The sequence below is a fragment of the Cyprinodon tularosa genome, unplaced genomic scaffold (assembly GCF_016077235.1).
Source record: "Cyprinodon tularosa strain WSP-4 unplaced genomic scaffold, ASM1607723v1 ctg205, whole genome shotgun sequence".
Lineage (NCBI taxonomy): Eukaryota > Metazoa > Chordata > Actinopteri > Cyprinodontiformes > Cyprinodontidae > Cyprinodon > Cyprinodon tularosa.
This window is the reverse complement of record NW_024038756.1, coordinates 581,820-598,124: the sequence shown is the minus strand read 5'-3', so window position 1 is coordinate 598,124 and position 16,305 is coordinate 581,820. Positions and strand designations below refer to the sequence as shown.

At 36.7% G+C, this 16,305-nt stretch overlaps 1 protein-coding gene across 5 annotated transcripts in view; it reads left to right on the top strand.

The window, feature by feature from the left end:
• The window catches only part of LOC119783467 (T-lymphoma invasion and metastasis-inducing protein 1-like), an 81,516-nt gene extending 66,550 nt beyond the window's left edge, over nt 1-14,966 (top strand). For 4 of the 5 annotated variants that reach the window (XM_038285011.1, XM_038285010.1, XM_038285012.1 and 1 more), the window contains 12 exons: nt 5,238-5,462; nt 5,693-5,761; nt 7,187-7,312; nt 8,315-8,423; nt 8,588-8,767; nt 8,905-9,023; nt 9,114-9,222; nt 9,709-9,767; nt 12,062-12,158; nt 13,175-13,262; nt 13,357-13,529; nt 13,613-14,965. In XM_038285011.1, the coding sequence (XP_038140939.1) occupies nt 5,238-5,462; nt 5,693-5,761; nt 7,187-7,312; nt 8,315-8,423; nt 8,588-8,767; nt 8,905-9,023; nt 9,114-9,222; nt 9,709-9,767; nt 12,062-12,158; nt 13,175-13,262; nt 13,357-13,529; nt 13,613-14,178 (1,920 nt within the window). In that variant the 3' untranslated portion in view covers nt 14,179-14,965. Of the gene's footprint in view, nt 1-170; nt 464-5,237; nt 5,463-5,692; nt 5,762-7,186; nt 7,313-8,314; nt 8,424-8,587; nt 8,768-8,904; nt 9,024-9,113; nt 9,223-9,708; nt 9,768-12,061; nt 12,159-13,174; nt 13,263-13,356; nt 13,530-13,612 lie in introns of those variants that run through there. The other variant, XM_038285014.1, reaches the window with a different exon arrangement.
• Nucleotides 14,967-16,305: the final 1,339 nt, after the last annotated feature.

The window sequence follows — 16,305 nt, the reverse complement described above, 5'->3', positions numbered from 1 at the left end:
TGTTTCTGTTGTGAAGCAAATGTTTTCTAAATTCAACCTGTGACCTCAAGTAATGTCAGAACCATGTCTCAGAAACCAGAACCTTAGACCCAGAATTCAGGCAGACACTCTGAAGTGATTTCTGATAGTATTTATTGAGTGCTTGAAGAATCTGTGACTCAGCAGCTAGAACAAAAAGGCCGCTATCTCTCTAGAGGGGAAAACACAGATTAGTGACCACAAAACTCTGACGGAGGGTGATAACAAGCATGTGAGTGACAAACCTGGTTTTAAAGTTCAGTCTGAGCCCAGAGGAAGGAGTGGAATCCAGCCGGATGATTATTCACAGCAGGAGACAGACGGCACTCAGAGAGTTCCAGGAGCCGAAGCAAAGAAAGCTGCAGAGCCAGCTGATGAGCAAAGCCAGCAGATGAGGGAGAGCAGGAGTTTCCAGAAGGAGAAGTCAAATCAGAGATCTGAAGAGGTACTGTAAGGAAATCCAAGCTTGGGTCAGAAGACAGATCCAAGGTCGTAAGCAGGCCTGATCCAGCAGGGGTCCGGAGACAGATCAGGAAAACAGATCAAAACAGGGGCAGGCAAGCTCAGAGGTCCAAGGGCAGAAACTAGTCAGGTTATCAGAACAAACAAACTGGGTATGCTAGAGAACTCTCATCTACGGCTCGAAAAATCTGGCACTGATGGCTGGGACCAAACTGTTTAAGTAGAAGTTTGAAGGAATGAACCAATAATACAGTCATCAGTGCCAAGATCATGACAGTTACACCTCATTTTTGAGCGACAAGCCTGTTATCTTTGTAAGTAGGAGGGAAAATGACATAAGGTTAAAGCAATGCAATAAATTATGAATTACATCGTATTTATTATCCTCATATGAGTTATTGGCTCCAAGCATTAATTTGAATTTTATGAAATAATTCAAATCTCAATTCTTCGGAAAATTATTTTTCCTCTACATTACTAATCATATTATTGATGTTTTAAATGTGGAATGAATGGCTTAGTCATTAGAAAACTTTACTTAGAGTACTTACTACATGCATTCGTTCTTTTTGTGGCCTAAATCTGTGCTTCTTGACTCCATGTAAAGGTCCACAGCATCCTGTATGGAAAAGTGCAGTGTTGCATAACTGATTTGAATACCACAATGAAAAATTGTTTTGTCCTGCTGCAGCCTTAAAGGAGACAAGCCGTGTAATTGGCAGAGACGGAACCTGTCTCAGCTGTCTCCAAGTCATTCAGTCAGAAAACAAACAAGTAGGGTGCACAACTCTCAGTTATGGAAATAAAAAATATCACCAGAGTATGTTATGTAATAATAGGGCATTTTATATGGTCTAGGATTGTCCTTACTTGGAGGAAATTTATTATGCGACTCACTTGTTTTTGTAACTTGGGGTGGGATGTTGTGTGAGTATTTATTTTTATTTTTTAAATGATTTGAACAGCTTTTAATTTGTTTAGAGACAGAATTGAATTTATCTATGACGTTTCTTCTCTAAGTCTGTTACACATTTTAACTTATAAAGAATAATGTTTTATTGATGGTAAAAATGCAATCAAAATTTTAATTAATTTTGCACTACCTTTGTTTAAATACATAAACTATTGTATATTGAAACTATGGCTCTTACATTTTCCGTATTTTTTTATGTTTAGTGATATAAGCCAAATTTTACAAATTAAAAATTCAGTAAAAAGAAAAATATTTCAAGTCTTGGGATGACTGGAAGAAGAAATTTAATTTCTAAAAGATGTTTATACATATAAACTCCATGGAAACCTTTAAGATAATCACTATTTTTATGTCCAAGGAAGACAGACAGAGCAAGGCTGTTCAGAGAGGAGCTTTGTTATTACACACTATTGTTATGAAAGTTGATACACTGCAAAAAATATAAATCTCAATAAGTTATTTTTTCTTAAAATAAGTGTGTTTTTCCTTGATTTGAGGAGGTAAGTAAGACACTTTGCCAATGGAACAAGACAATTTCCTTTTAAAATAAGAAAAAACTATTTTATCGTCTTATTTCAAGTAAATATTATCTAACTATCTTATTTTAAGAGTGAAAATACTCATTCCATTGGCAAATCATCTTATTTACCTGCTCAAATTAAGGCTAAATATACTTAATTTAAGCCATTTTTTACTTATTTCTGGATTGTTTTTGCAGTGTAGGAGGCTGCAGATTCATTCTTGCATTAATGTTTTACCTAGACGCCCTTAAGCCTGTGAAGGGAACATCTGTGGGTAAAACATCTTTCTGATGAATCTCAGGCATTCCTTTCAACATCTTTGCGTATGTTGTAAGGAACCATTTTTGATGTATAAAGGAATACAGGGCTTTATGCTGGAATGAAATGTCAGCTAAGTATCCCTTAATAGAGAGAAAAGCGGCTTTTCTTTATTTGTGGGGATAAGTCTTCTTAAACTGGACAAGTCGGCTCATGTATGGAATTTTTCTAAGTGTGAGTCTCTTGGCAAGATTTCACAACTGCAGTATATGTATGGCCACATTCTCTGTAAAAAATATTCATCCACTTTGAACTTTTGCACATCTTGTCATGATGCATTCAGAACCTCCAGTATAGTTTAGTGAGGTTTTTATAGACCTGGCCAACAACAGGGTTATGGAAGTGACAGACAAGGATGCATGTTTTTATTAGTTTTTTTTATTTCTTTTTTAATTTTTTTATGAAATAAAATCTAAAAAGTGTGGTCTATTTGTAGGTATATTATGTAGTTAGATTTTTTGACCACAGGATGGCAGTGTAGAGCCAGAGGAAATGTGTGTGTTTACCTTTTCTTTACCTGTGATTAGTGTCAGCAGGACACCTGTTTGATTCTGCTTGGTCTCGGTTTGCTCATTGTTTGGTGCCAGAGAGATGCTTTTGTCATGTAGGTTTTATTTAGCTTAGAAAATTCTGAATTTTTTTGTTTAATTTTTACAGCTTTTAATTTTCTGAAAGATTGTCTGTGTTATTTGTTAATTTGAATATAATGTAGTTCAAATCATAAGTTGTTTAAGGTACCTAGTATTAGGATTATTGTGTACTGAAGCAAAAATTCCAACTTACATGTTGACTGCTTAATGTCATCAAACTTTTGGATAAACCAAAGAAGACAAAATATGTGTTGCTGAGTGCCCTGTGTTTGGAGAAGAAAAAGAGAAAATAATTCAGCAAGTACGCCATCCTGTTATTAATCCTTAAATTTAGGTAGAAATAGACATGAAAAGTCGACGATTCCTTAAAGTCAAGAAAGTTAAGAAATATGTCAGAAAATAGAGGGCGATCAGTTCAGCTACATTCTAAAGGTTTGGATTAAAGCACATTTAGGTTGGAAATCATGTCCCCCAAAAAACTCCAAAACAAGTCTAAAGATGAATCTGTGGTAAGAGTGTAAGTTACATTTTTGTATATGTTCTACTCTGTTCAAACTGACACTTTTTGTCTATCTAAAAAAAAAAAAAAAAAAAAAAAAAAAAAAAGGTTCAAATACATGGTTCTACATGTTATTTAATTAAGAGGACTGAATACAGATCTGCCTAATTATGAAAAATTATTGAAGTTTGTTGTCCGACTTCTTTTTTTAATGCCACTATACTCTTTTTCAGCACCCTTATCCTTATTTTTCTGTTACATTCATGTAAAGCACTTCGAATTGTCTTTTTACTGGAGTGTGCTTTACAAAAGAATTTCCCTGCTATTGATTAAAAATGTTATCTATTTACCGTACTTAAAAAATGGTCATCAAAGCACAAATAATTTTTCCCTCCAAATGTTTAGTTCAAACAGGACAATTTTTAAGTGCCCAAAACATGTATACTGTGTATGTACACTCGCCGGCCACTTTATTAGGTACCCCATGCTAGTAACGGGTTGGACCCCCTTTTGCCTTCAGAACTGCCTCAATTCTTGGTGGCATAGATTCAACAAGGTGCTGGAAGCATTCCTCAGGGAGTTTGGTCCATATTGACATGATGGCATCACACAGTTGCTGCAGATTTGTCGGCTGCACATCCATGATACGAATCTCCCGTTCCACCACATCCCAAAGATGCTCTATTGGATTGAGATCTGGTGACTGTGGAGGCCATTTGAGTACAGTGAACTCATTGTCATATTCAAGAAACCAGTCTGAGATGATTCCAGCTTTATGACATGGCGCATTATCCTGCTGAAAGTAGCCATCAGAAGTTGGGTACATTGTGGTCATAAAGGGATGGACATGGTCAGCAACAATACTCAGGTAGGCTGTGGCGTTGCAACAATGCTCAATTGGTACCAAGGGGCCCAAAGAGTGCCAAGAAAATATTCCCCACACCATGACACCACCACCAGCAGCCTGAACCGTTGATACAAGGCAGGATGGATCCATGCTTTCATGTTGTAGACGCCAAATTCTGACCCTACCATCCGAATGTCGCAGCAGAAATCGAGACTCATCTGACCAGGCAACGTTTTTCCAATCTTCTATTGTCCAATTTCCATGAGCTTGTGCAAATTGTAGCCTCAGTTTCCTGTTCTTAGCTGAAAGGAGTGGCACCCGGTGTGGTCTTCTGCTGCTGTAGCCCATCTGCCTCAAAGTTCGACGTACTGTGCGTTCAGAGATGCTCTTCTGCCCACCTTGGTTGTAACGGGTGGTTATTTGAGTCACTGTTGCCCTTCTATCAGCTCCAACCAGTCTGGCCATTCTCCTCTGACCTCTGGCATCAACAAGGCATTTCCGCCCACAGAACTGCCGCTCACTGGATGTTTTTTCTTTTTCGGACCATTCTCTTTAAAACCTAGAGATGGTTGTGCGTGAAAATCCCAGTAGATCAGCAGTTTCTGAAATACTCAGACCAGCCCTTCTGGCACCAACAATCATGCCACGTTCAAAGTCACTCAAATCACCTTTCTTCCCCATACTGATGCTCGCTTTGAACTGCAGGAGATTGTCTTGACCATGTCTACATGCCTAAATGCACTGAGTTGCCGCCATGTGATTGGCTGCTTAGAAATTAAGTGTTAACGAGCAGTTGGACAGGTGTACCTAATAAAGTGGCCAGTGAGTGTATGTATGTATATGCATATATATATATACATATACAAATAAGTTATTTGTAATATATACTGTCTATAATTTGCAGGTCTTATGTTTAGTCAATACTTACTGTCTGCATTAGAGACAGTAAGTATTGACCCTTTAGTCAAAGGTGTGTAAACCTGTATTGTTTCCTTATTTCTTTTTGCAGAGCACAGAGCAGGTCGCTAATTTCTGTCGCAATCTTCATGACATGAATACCCAGGAGTGCCCAATGTCATCCTCCTCCTCCTCGTCTTCATCGTCCCTGTCACCGAGCCCAGTGTCGGCTTTGGCCCCAGCTGCTGGCACTGCAGCCCAGCGGCAGCTCTCTCACGCTGACAAACTGCGCAAAGTGATCGCTGAAGTGGTGGAGACGGAGAAGACGTATGTCAAAGTGAGTCCTGCTTTTTAATTTTTGTTAAAGCCTCCCAGATATGTCGGCTGTGTTTCATTACTGTTCACATACCACCTGGGGTGTGGCATTTGCAACCGTACTACTCTCATTCTACTTGCCATACTCTTTTAAAAACCATTTTAAGCTGTACACTTAAATATTAAATTCCATTTGCCTGCTTAAACATCTGTTCATCAACCAATCTTATTCCTGTTTCTTATCTTTTGCAGGACCTGCTCTATCTTATAGAGCGCTACTTGAAACCTTTACAGAAAGAGAGCTTCCTATCACAGGATGAGGTACTCACACGCTTCTTATTGTATAGCAAGAATAACGACGCTCAGGATATGTTTGCAGATATTAAAGGAATAGTACACCCAAAACATGATTAGCCTTCATTTTCTACTCACCCCCAAGCTGAACAACACTCTGGAGTACTTTTTTGATATCTCAAATGCATCTGGAGATCTGGGAGGCTTCTTGCTGTCTGCTGACATTCAAATAATGGAGGTCTATGGTGCCCGAGACAGATAGGTCCATAAAAGTCCACAAAAAACGTGTCAATATTCCTCCGTACTGCTAGTCCAATGTATTCTAAGTGTCCTGAGTGGGTAGCATCCAGAATTTACTCGAAACGAAGTCATTTAGAATGTTTTTAGAGCATAAACAGTAGTGTATAGGATTTCCTGAATGCGCGCACATGCGCGCTCACGACGCTACGGAAGCCAGCAGACCAAACCAGATGAAAGTGCGCATTCAGCTTCTGCTCTGCCGATAATGCAAGCGTAGAAGAAGAAATGTGCTGTTTACCTGTGCAAAGAAAGAAACAACGAAAGAAAAATGTCTGAGGACTTCAGTGTTGAGGAAGAGCATGAGTTCTTTGCCGAGCTGAATGCGCACTTTCATCTGGTTTGGTCTGCCGCGGTTTCCGTAGCGTCGTGAACGCGCTTTCAGGAAATCCTATACACTACTGTTTATGCTCTAAAAACATTCTAAATGACTTCGTTTCGAGTAAATTCTGGATGCTACCCACTCAGGACACTTGGAATACATTGGACGAGCAGTATGGAGGAATATTGACACGTTTTTTGTAGACTTTTATGGACCTTTCTGCCTCGGGCACCGTAGACCTCCATAATTTGAATGTCAGCAGACAGCAAGAAGCCTCCCAGATCTCCAGATGCATTTGAGATATCAAAAAAGTACTCCAGAGTGTTGTTAAGCATGGGGGTGAGTAGAAAATGAAGGCTAATCATGTTTTGGGTGTACTATTCCTTTAAGATACCTTTTGGTAGATGCATTGAAGCAAATTAAAAAAACATAAAGAAACTCTATGTAGCTATGTTTTCTATTGCCAAAAAAAAAATAAAAAAATGAATTTACAAATCAGGATTAGACATAATAGTGTATTGGAGCATTGGAGATGGACATTGAATTTCATCACTTTTAAGCGTCATCGGTTGGGGAGTATTTGAAAGTATTTGAAAAAGGTCAAATTCACAACAATTCTGCAAGACTGGGATTTCTGTTGACTGTTAAATCATATCACAGAACAGGTCCATTTTGTATACCATGGCAGCCATCCTGTTTTCTTGCTTTTTCTATTGGCATAGAGGGAGAGAATGGGCTGGGAAAATGATTTGACAGCTTTTAAGGTTCATTGTGCAAAGCAGGTTGAATCCTTATATGGTAGTACTTACCGAATTCTCATTCTTTGTTTAAAGCTTGATATTTTATTTGGCAACCTCGAAGAGATGGCGGAATTCCAGATGGAGTTCCTGCGAACACTAGAGGATGGAATCAGGCTGGTTCCACATCTGGACAAACTGGAGAGGGTGGACCAGTTCAAGGTGAACTGTTTTTCCCTACAAACTGAAAAAAATCTTTGGATGTGTTTTTCCCGCATTGTAAGATTTCTTTTAGTTAATGCAAATGTTTATAGAATAGGAAAATTAAAAAATCCCTTTATTCTCCCACAATGGGGAAATTGTGATGGTAAAGCAGCAGCAAAAGATTATAGCAAAAGTGAACACACAAATGTGGACCTTAAAAAAGTTTATAAAATTAACAGAATAAGTGAAAAAGTTAAGAAAACAAATACAATACTTTTTTTTACAACATAAATACTGTGCATCTAGACACAATTATTGTGTATTTTCCTTTAATATTTCATATTCTGTTAGTTAAGTGAAAGTATTCAATTAAAAGAAGTTATTTAACCTTTCCATTAAATTGATAAATGCCGTATTAAGAAATTTCAGTTGAGTTGACTTGCTAGGGGAAAACTCTCAGGGTTTAAACACATAACCAAGACATGGAAAAAAAGAAAAAACTAATTATTGCAGAACTAGCCAGAAAAATAAACCCTTAGTGATGCAAACAACATTTACAAAAACCACACTCAGCACAGCTTAATGAGATCTGATGAGCGGGCAAAGCAAGTTTCCTTCAAGCAGAGGATTTCTGTAATTTTGGTTAATTACTGTCTTAGACAGTTCGATTTAAATTCAAAATTACTTTATTAATCCCAAAGAGGCTGCTATTCCTATAGATAGCTGCTTTTTCCTGTGTTAAACTAGGGCCAATCAGCCAATCCCTTTGACTATATTTGTGATTTGAAACCCTCTGGAATATAATCTGTGTCACAAAAGTTGGAGAATTTGTATCGAATCAAATAATAAGTTTCCAAATGAAGCCCTTTCTATTTACTCAAATCATCCGGTTTATTATAGCTACATCAAAGATGCATTGAAATTCTTATGGCTGTTTGCAATAACACATTTTTAGACTACCCAAATAAAAAAATTTGAATCATATTAGGTGACGTTTCATGTGCTGGCCTGTCTCTGCAGAAGGTGCTGTTCTCTTTGGGTGGGTCATTCCTGTACTACGCTGATCGATTCAAGATCTACAGTGCGTTTTGTGCCAGCCACACTAAAGTTCCCAAGGTCCTGGCAAAAGGTAAAAAAAAACAAACAGTCCTCCTCAGTGTTGAGCACAATTGCAGATCTCAGACGTTTTTTACGATGACATACTGTAGCACTGCTATGGTTTATTGCCTTGTACAGTTTATTTGTGGTTTTTGCTGTACAATTAAAAAATACCTCTTGTTCCACTATTTTTAGCCAAAACTGACCCAGAGTTCAAAGCTTTCCTGGCTGAGAGAAACCCCAGACAGCAGCATTCATCCACTCTGGAGTCTTACCTAATCAAACCCATCCAGAGAGTGCTGAAATACCCGCTTCTGCTCCGAGAGCTCCACTCTCTCACCGACAAAGAGAGTGAAGAACACTACCACCTGGACGGTAAGATGATGCTTTTGTTTTTTCTTATTTTCCAAACACCTTTTAACACTGTGAAACGGTCTCACATAATCTATGCCCCTCACTGTTTAGAACAGTAATTGATTAGGACACATCTAATGAACTTCTGTCTCATCCAGTTGCAATGAAAGCCATGAACACAGTGGCGAGTCACATCAATGAGATGCAAAAGCTTCACGAGGAGTATGGAGCAGTTTTTGATCAGCTCATTAATGAGCAGACAGCAGATAACAAAGAGGTAACTTATTCTGTTCTGTTACCAAACTGGTATTTTATGACTTGCCAAATTAAAAACAATTTGATTTATTTATTTATTTTTTTAATAAAGGTGCTTGATCTCTCAATGGGTGATCTGCTGCTGCATTCAACAGTGGTTTGGATGAATGCTCCAACACATATCAGCAAGAGCAAAAAGGACCCAGAATTAGCTGCTTTTGGTAAGGTTTAAGCAGACTTTTGAGTGATCATTTTTTTTCTGAATGTATAAAATATGCAATGAATGCCATAGCACAGGTAAAGGACAGAAAAAAGGTCTATGCAGCAGGAATAACTGCTTTATTATTTAGCCTCTTCTATGCGGTAAACCAGCTCTAAAGTGCCCAGATGTAAAATAATAAAATAAAACAAAAATGAAAAACCATGTTTTCTTTTTGACGAATATTAGATAAACATATTTAATGGATTTTTTCATGTGAGTAGAGGTAGCTGCTCTGACCGGTCTTGGAATATATAAAAAAAAAAAAAAAAGGTTTATCTGGTTATTTTTGGCTCATATACAAGTAATTTATTTTTTATTTCCTTTTTAATGCTAATAAAAGTATTCCTTTTTTATCCTATATCAAACAGTCAACGAATTAAATAATATAATGAAATGCGCTTTGATTCACGCTATGCTCTTATTTTTTTTGGCCTTTGTCTTACAGTGTTTAAAACAGCAGTTGTGTTTGTCTACAAAAACTGCTCCAAACACAGGAAAAAAATTGTAAGTACTCCAAGTTTTATGTTTTTTGGGAGGGGTTAGGTATAATTAAAAATATATACTTTGTAGATGATAAATTCCACGCCTGCCCAAAAACATTGGATGTTGCAAAGTTAATACTTTTTTTATTTAATTCCCAAAAAACTGAGACATAACTGAGGCCTTTGTATTGAAATTAATACACTCCATGTGCAGTTTTGGCTATTTGAAGACAAGGATAAATGGAAATATTGAAACCAGAATTGTTTGAATCCTATAATGCATCCACAGTACATAGGAACTGACTCCTTCAACTACTACCCTCCATTTACTGTGACTTCCAACCATTTTAGCATTTTTATACCTATTTATTCATTTAAATATGAACATGTTCAGTACTTTAAGCGCAAGCTGGTTTTGACTTCTGCTATTTTTAACCACCAAAAAGTCATTGCTGTTGATGCCACCAAGCAAACAGCTTAGTGAGTGGTGACCTCCTACTCTTTAATATGCAGACAGATTTCTCCTGCTCATCTAACAATGCATCAATAATTTAAATATAAAAAGCAGAGAAGGATTTTTACTCTTTCAGCAAGAGCAAAAAGGTCCCAGAATTAGCAGTGTTTGGTCAGATTTAAGCAGACTTTTGGGCAATGCTTTGTTTCCTGAATGTATGATATATACAGTTCATGCCATACCACAGAGTAAAAATAACCTACATGCACAGGACAAATAAAAGTATGCACCAGAAGGCACAGTTTTATTATTTTGCCATTTCTATGCTTTAAATCTCTGCCTATCAAATCTCACTCTGCTCCAAAATGCCCAGATGAAGGATTTTTAAGGCAAGGAAATGAAAGGTAAGTTTATTTGCATAGCACAATTCAGTATATAGACATTTCAAAGTGCTTTACAATAATTAGATAATAAAATAAAAGAAAAATAAAAGAAGAATCAAAGGAAATAAAGGTTAAAAACTGTATAAGACAACTAAAATAGTTGGAGCACAACCTTAAACTAATAAGACCTCAGTTGACAGTTAAACTTCAACAGTCAAAGGCAGTTCTAAAATAACTCTTTTTTTAACTTTGACTTAATAGAACTCAGGCTTTTGGTACTTTTACAGTCTTCTGGAAGTTTTTTTTCCAGATCAGTGGAGCATAGGAACAAAAGTCTGCTTCTTTGCATTGGGTTCTAGTTCTGGTCGCACAGAGTAGGCTTGAACTAGAAGACCTGAGTAATGTTGGAGGTTGATACACTGACAACAAATCTGTTATGTATTGAGGTGCTGATCTATTCAGTGATTTATAGACTAACAGAAGGATTTCAAGTCTATTCTCTGAGCTACAGGGAGCCAGTGGAAGAGCTTCAGAACCGGACTGATGTGCTCTACTTTTATAGTTCTAGTGAGAACATGGGCAGCAGCGTTTTGGATCAACTTCAGCAGACTCTTTTATATATGTGCAAATTGTGTCATAGAATTTATTTGTCCATTTAGTGCTGTTTAGACATTTGTGGTTTTGTGACCAATTCAGTCATTAAGGAAACGTTGTCAACCTTACTGGTATAGACATTTTGAAAAAAATATCTTTAAGTTTCAGTTTTGCAATATAATTTTGAACAGGTTTCATAATTTCTTATGGTCTCCTATGTTAATAAAATTGTAACCAGGAAACAACCTTCTGTAACATTTTGTCACATATTAACCTGAGTTTAATCAGTTGTTGTAGGTTAAGTTTAATACCTGATAATAGTTTAACTATCAGATGTTATTGTGTGATCTTTTATGGACCTTTTTCTTCAACTGCTCTTTAGAAGGTGTGGTAAATTATTCAGAACTGAAAAAAATTGCTGGCTTAATGTTACTTAGATTTACTCTTTTTTCCCTCCTAAAGAATAAAGAGGAAGTGAAAGGAAGGAACCTTCATTATAGAAACCTTTTAAAGGATTACAATAAAAAAGAAAAAAAATATATATATCTCTAGATATGCACATTATTCTAAGCACTATCTATTTTATAAATAATAGAATGTGACAAATGTGGTTGTCAAATAAACCCACAGTATGTTGTTTTAATGTTTTTTTGATTTAAGAGAAACAAAAAAACATGCTTTGTTGATGGATAAAAAAATAGCCAAAAATGGAGACTGCAAAAAAGTGGTAGTGAGGGTTGCTGGTTGGGTTTACTGTATTTACACTTCTGTGTACATTTACAGTCTGATACCTACCAGAAGGTGGCTCTCTTATGCTCTCTGCTGTCATGTCATTGTACTGCAATGTACTGCCATGTATGTATTTATATGATTTGTTGTTTTCAGGGAGGATCCCATCGTACGTCTGTGGCAGAGGACAGGGATCATTCCCGCTTCAGACACATGATTGCAACAAACTCACTGCAAGTTAGAGCTCCTGCAAGTAGGTCAACAATTGGCTGCTTGTAAAAGATGCACCATTAGCTTCAAAAGATACTCTTACCTTTAGACCTAATTCTTTTTATTATTATTTTTATTTCTTTAATGTGTTCTGTGAAGCAAAATTTGAAAAAAAAAAATAAATCTTATAAACTCATATAGGAAAAAACAGAAATAAAAAAAAAGATCATGAAAAAAATAAATAAAAAAACTAATATAAAAATAGATTTGAAAACAAAAACATTCAGAGAAAATGTCAGTTACTTAAAAAAAATGAATTTTTATATGTCCAAAATTGCATTTTGGGATTTAGTTTTTTCCATATTTCCATTTAGAAAAGGGTCTGCTTGGAACAATAATGGAACAAACAAGTGCTGTGCTGTGTGTTGACGTCAAATTCCTTAGTAGTGGACAACTATACAGAACACTTGGCAAGTTTAATGGGTGAAACCCACATGGTTCACTCCTCAACCCAGAAACGCATTTCCCATAAAATTGGTAAATTAAAACACAAATTTCCGTACTTTTGTGTAAGGTTTGTGTTTTACCAGAACAGATTTCTCCTTAAATAAATGGATCATAAATAGATGAAAGAAAAATTGATTTGTTGATAATCTGGATTTCTTTGGAATGGGACATTGTGGAGGTTGGAGGCTTTTGCTGAGGACTGGGTTCCTAAATGTCTTTCCAGTTTAATTTTAAGTTTAACTGCAGACCTCTGTCTTTTGAGCAAAACCCTCTTTAAACAAAGATCTCCCTTTAATCAAAGCAAGTTACGCTTACAGCAGAAGAAGTGTATATTTTATAAGTGTTTATTTTGCTAATGGGTGTGTAACTGAAAATTTTTAACCTGATCACTTTTTGCCAGAATAGGGAGGAAAATAAGTAATATTTAATGTCTAGTCTACACTTAACTGCTTCCAAAACTAATATTGTACTTTGCATATGGTAAATGGAGTAATCCTTTTTATTTAAAATAAGTCACTCTTGAAATGTAAGCATGTATAATTTCTTTTTCAGGTTCTGAAGCCACAGAAGTTTGTGAAATAGTTCACACAAGGTCTGAATCTGAAGGGAGACCTGAAACAACCTTTCAGTTGTGCTGCAGGTATATTTTGTAAAAGAAATTAATTTGCATTAATGGCTTCTGTTAGTTGATAAAAAAGACTTCAAGTCCATCTGTTTCTTGTTTTTCTTTTCAGTTCTCCAGAGAGTAAAAAGGAATTCTTAAAAGTGGTCCAGTCTATTCTTAGGGAGAAGCAAAGAAGACAGCTACTGAAGACAAAGTCTCTGCCACAGAACCAGAAGTACGTTCCATTTGGTGGCAAACGCCTGAGCGCCCTCAAAGGAGCGCGGCCTCTCATGAACAGAGCAGGTAGGTTTACATAGTGCTCTTATTACATCAAGCAATACTTTGCAAACTTCAATGTGTGTTTTTCTTTTTTTTTCTGCTTTCAGCCTCTGCTCCATCACGAACTCTAACCCGCAGAAGCCTGACGAAGAACCTCATCACTATCGATGCTGACCTGGTTTTACATGGCAATAATAACAGTTCGCCGTCCAATCAGCATGAACCTCGTCCATCTCAAAAACCTCAGGCAGAGGACACGGATCGATGGGTGGAAGAGCAGTTCAATTTGGGGCGCTATGAGGACCGTTTTGAAGGCATTGATAGCAGACAGATGAAGGAGACTGACATCTTGAGCGATGACGATGAGTACTGTAAATCTCTTCGATCCCCGTCGTCAGAAGCAGACTCCCTAGAGGCAGGAGTGGAAGGACTCAACTTGAAAAGCAATATGGAGTCTGACAGTGAGAACAAACTGAGTTTAAAAGCGCAACAAACTAAGAAAAAGGAAGATTCAGACTCTTTCGCATCCTGCGGTCTCTCTGTCTCCCGGTATTCAAAGATCGGACCTTTGAAGCAGCAGTGTGCTGCAGAGAAGGACTCAAGCAAGGACCAAGATGATATCTGGGTGAGGCGGGATGTCTTTAATAAAGGGTGTGACAGCGATATATTTTGATAGCATTTTGCAAGAGAAAGAAGGAGGGGGAAAAACTAAGGTCTTCCACTAGATACAGTAACTTGCAGAAGAGTTTGTTTCCTTTAAGGTTTTTCACATTTGCACCCTACAACCAACTCCTGGTATTTTTGGGGGATTTTTTTTAGATGGATATGAAAAGGTGTATAATTGTGAAGTGGAAGGAAAATTCTACAGTGTTTATGACATTTTAAAAAATGTAAATAATGAAAAATGAAGAGGACATTTCTGTTCAGCCACCAGAGTCAGCACTTTGTAAATTCTATCCTACATAACTCTAGGGTTAAGGTTCTGTATTCAATTAGTCACTGCTGATGAGCGTCCCTGTCCCTTCTCTTTTAGTGGGGTTTCATTCAGCATGAATCCAATAGTTTAGTTTTATTTTCTACTAACCAGGCAATTTTCATTTTCTATTCTCGTTTTATGCTACTTCGCTTCTTCGAAACCTTAAAAGGGACATTTATTCATCTGTTCCTCAGCAGCTTTCCCCTAACCATAGTTCATTAAAGACTTTATTTTGCTGTTAATGGGACCTCCTACCTGAGATATGGATCTCAACATTTCTTTCAGAATTCTCATGGACCTCTTCGTTATTTCTAATTAATTTTCTCCTTTTGAGCATGTCAGATTAAATGGACAGTCTAGGTGTGGTTTGTTTGCAGCTGATCCATGCTCTTAAAGTTGGTGAATATTAGATCAAATGCATACACACAGACCAATTCCACATTTAAACTTCTCCATTATTGCAACCTGGCTGCTGTTATTTTTTATGGTCTTCATGATGCTTTATTTTAACAATCCCTTCATGCCTTTATAGGATTCTATTTGTCAATTAGGTAATTAAAGGCAAATGGTTCAATATCCTTGTAACAAGGGTTCTCATGGTAGAAATGGCTGAATAAAAATGCTACACTTCCATTTTTTTTTATCAAATTCATAATTTTCCTTCCATTTCATGAACTAACTTTATATTCAAATTTTAAGAAATCCCAATAAAAAATGGATGTAAAAAAAAAAAAAAAAAAAACTCTTCAAGGTAAACACAGAATTGTGAGAAATATAGGAGGTTTGGGTACATCCTTTAAGAGGAAGTGTAAAGTCATCTTTGATCCTAACCACTCTACTGAACCTCGCCCTTTTTGACAATCCTAACTTCCCAAAAGATGCTCTGCAGTATCTTGCACCCCTAGGGTGTCAACCAGAACTGCTTTTTCTAAAACTGCAACAGAGAGCCCACACTGTACCCTCACAAACTACTGGCAATCATCTAAATATAAGAGCATTTTTTGTACATGCATGATAAACAGGGTGTGTCTTCATACACTGCAAGAGCACATCATATGTAGACACAGGCAGCTACCGTCTCATCACACACACCCCGAACACCCAAGAGAAGTCCTCACTGAACTGTGACTCTCTGACCAAAAAATGTCTATTTTTCAACACAGGAATGTGGGTGTTATATATATTTTTCTGACTCAAAAAGCTGCATTTGTATTTGACCACCTAAGGGCTGTGTGTTACTGAGCTTTCCTTCAGGGTATGTTAGCTGAATAGCTGCTTTATAAAAGTGAGGTCCAACTAGCTTTATTGTGCTTTTTAAAATTGTTCTAAATTAATATCAGTTGCACATCACTATATAGTTAGAAGTAATAATAGTGCTGTTCTCCTGTTGTGCAAAAAATGTTGTGAAGCTCACTTTGTCTATAATATACTTTTTAAAAACCGCTATGAAAAGCATTTTTTCACATTTATTTAATATTGCCTTTTTGAAAATTTTTTACTGTAACTTTTTAATGTTTACATTTTTCTGCCCAGTGTTACAAACTACTTTGTATTTGGTGGCAGAAATAATCTTGATAAAGCTATCATCTATGCCCGTCACATCTTTTATTATATTAAGATAGATTATTCCTCTATTTTGGTAGTTAATGATGTTTTTTTTTTTAGCTGAATAGTATGTCCTACACTGGATTAATGAATCCGCTCAAGCTTAAAGTCCCTAAAATAATAACCCATCAACTTTTTTTACCCCTTGAATGAAATGAGTCTTGAGGTGTCAATTTATCTACCTTACCAGATGCAGACAAATTCTTAACATCCTGTCAC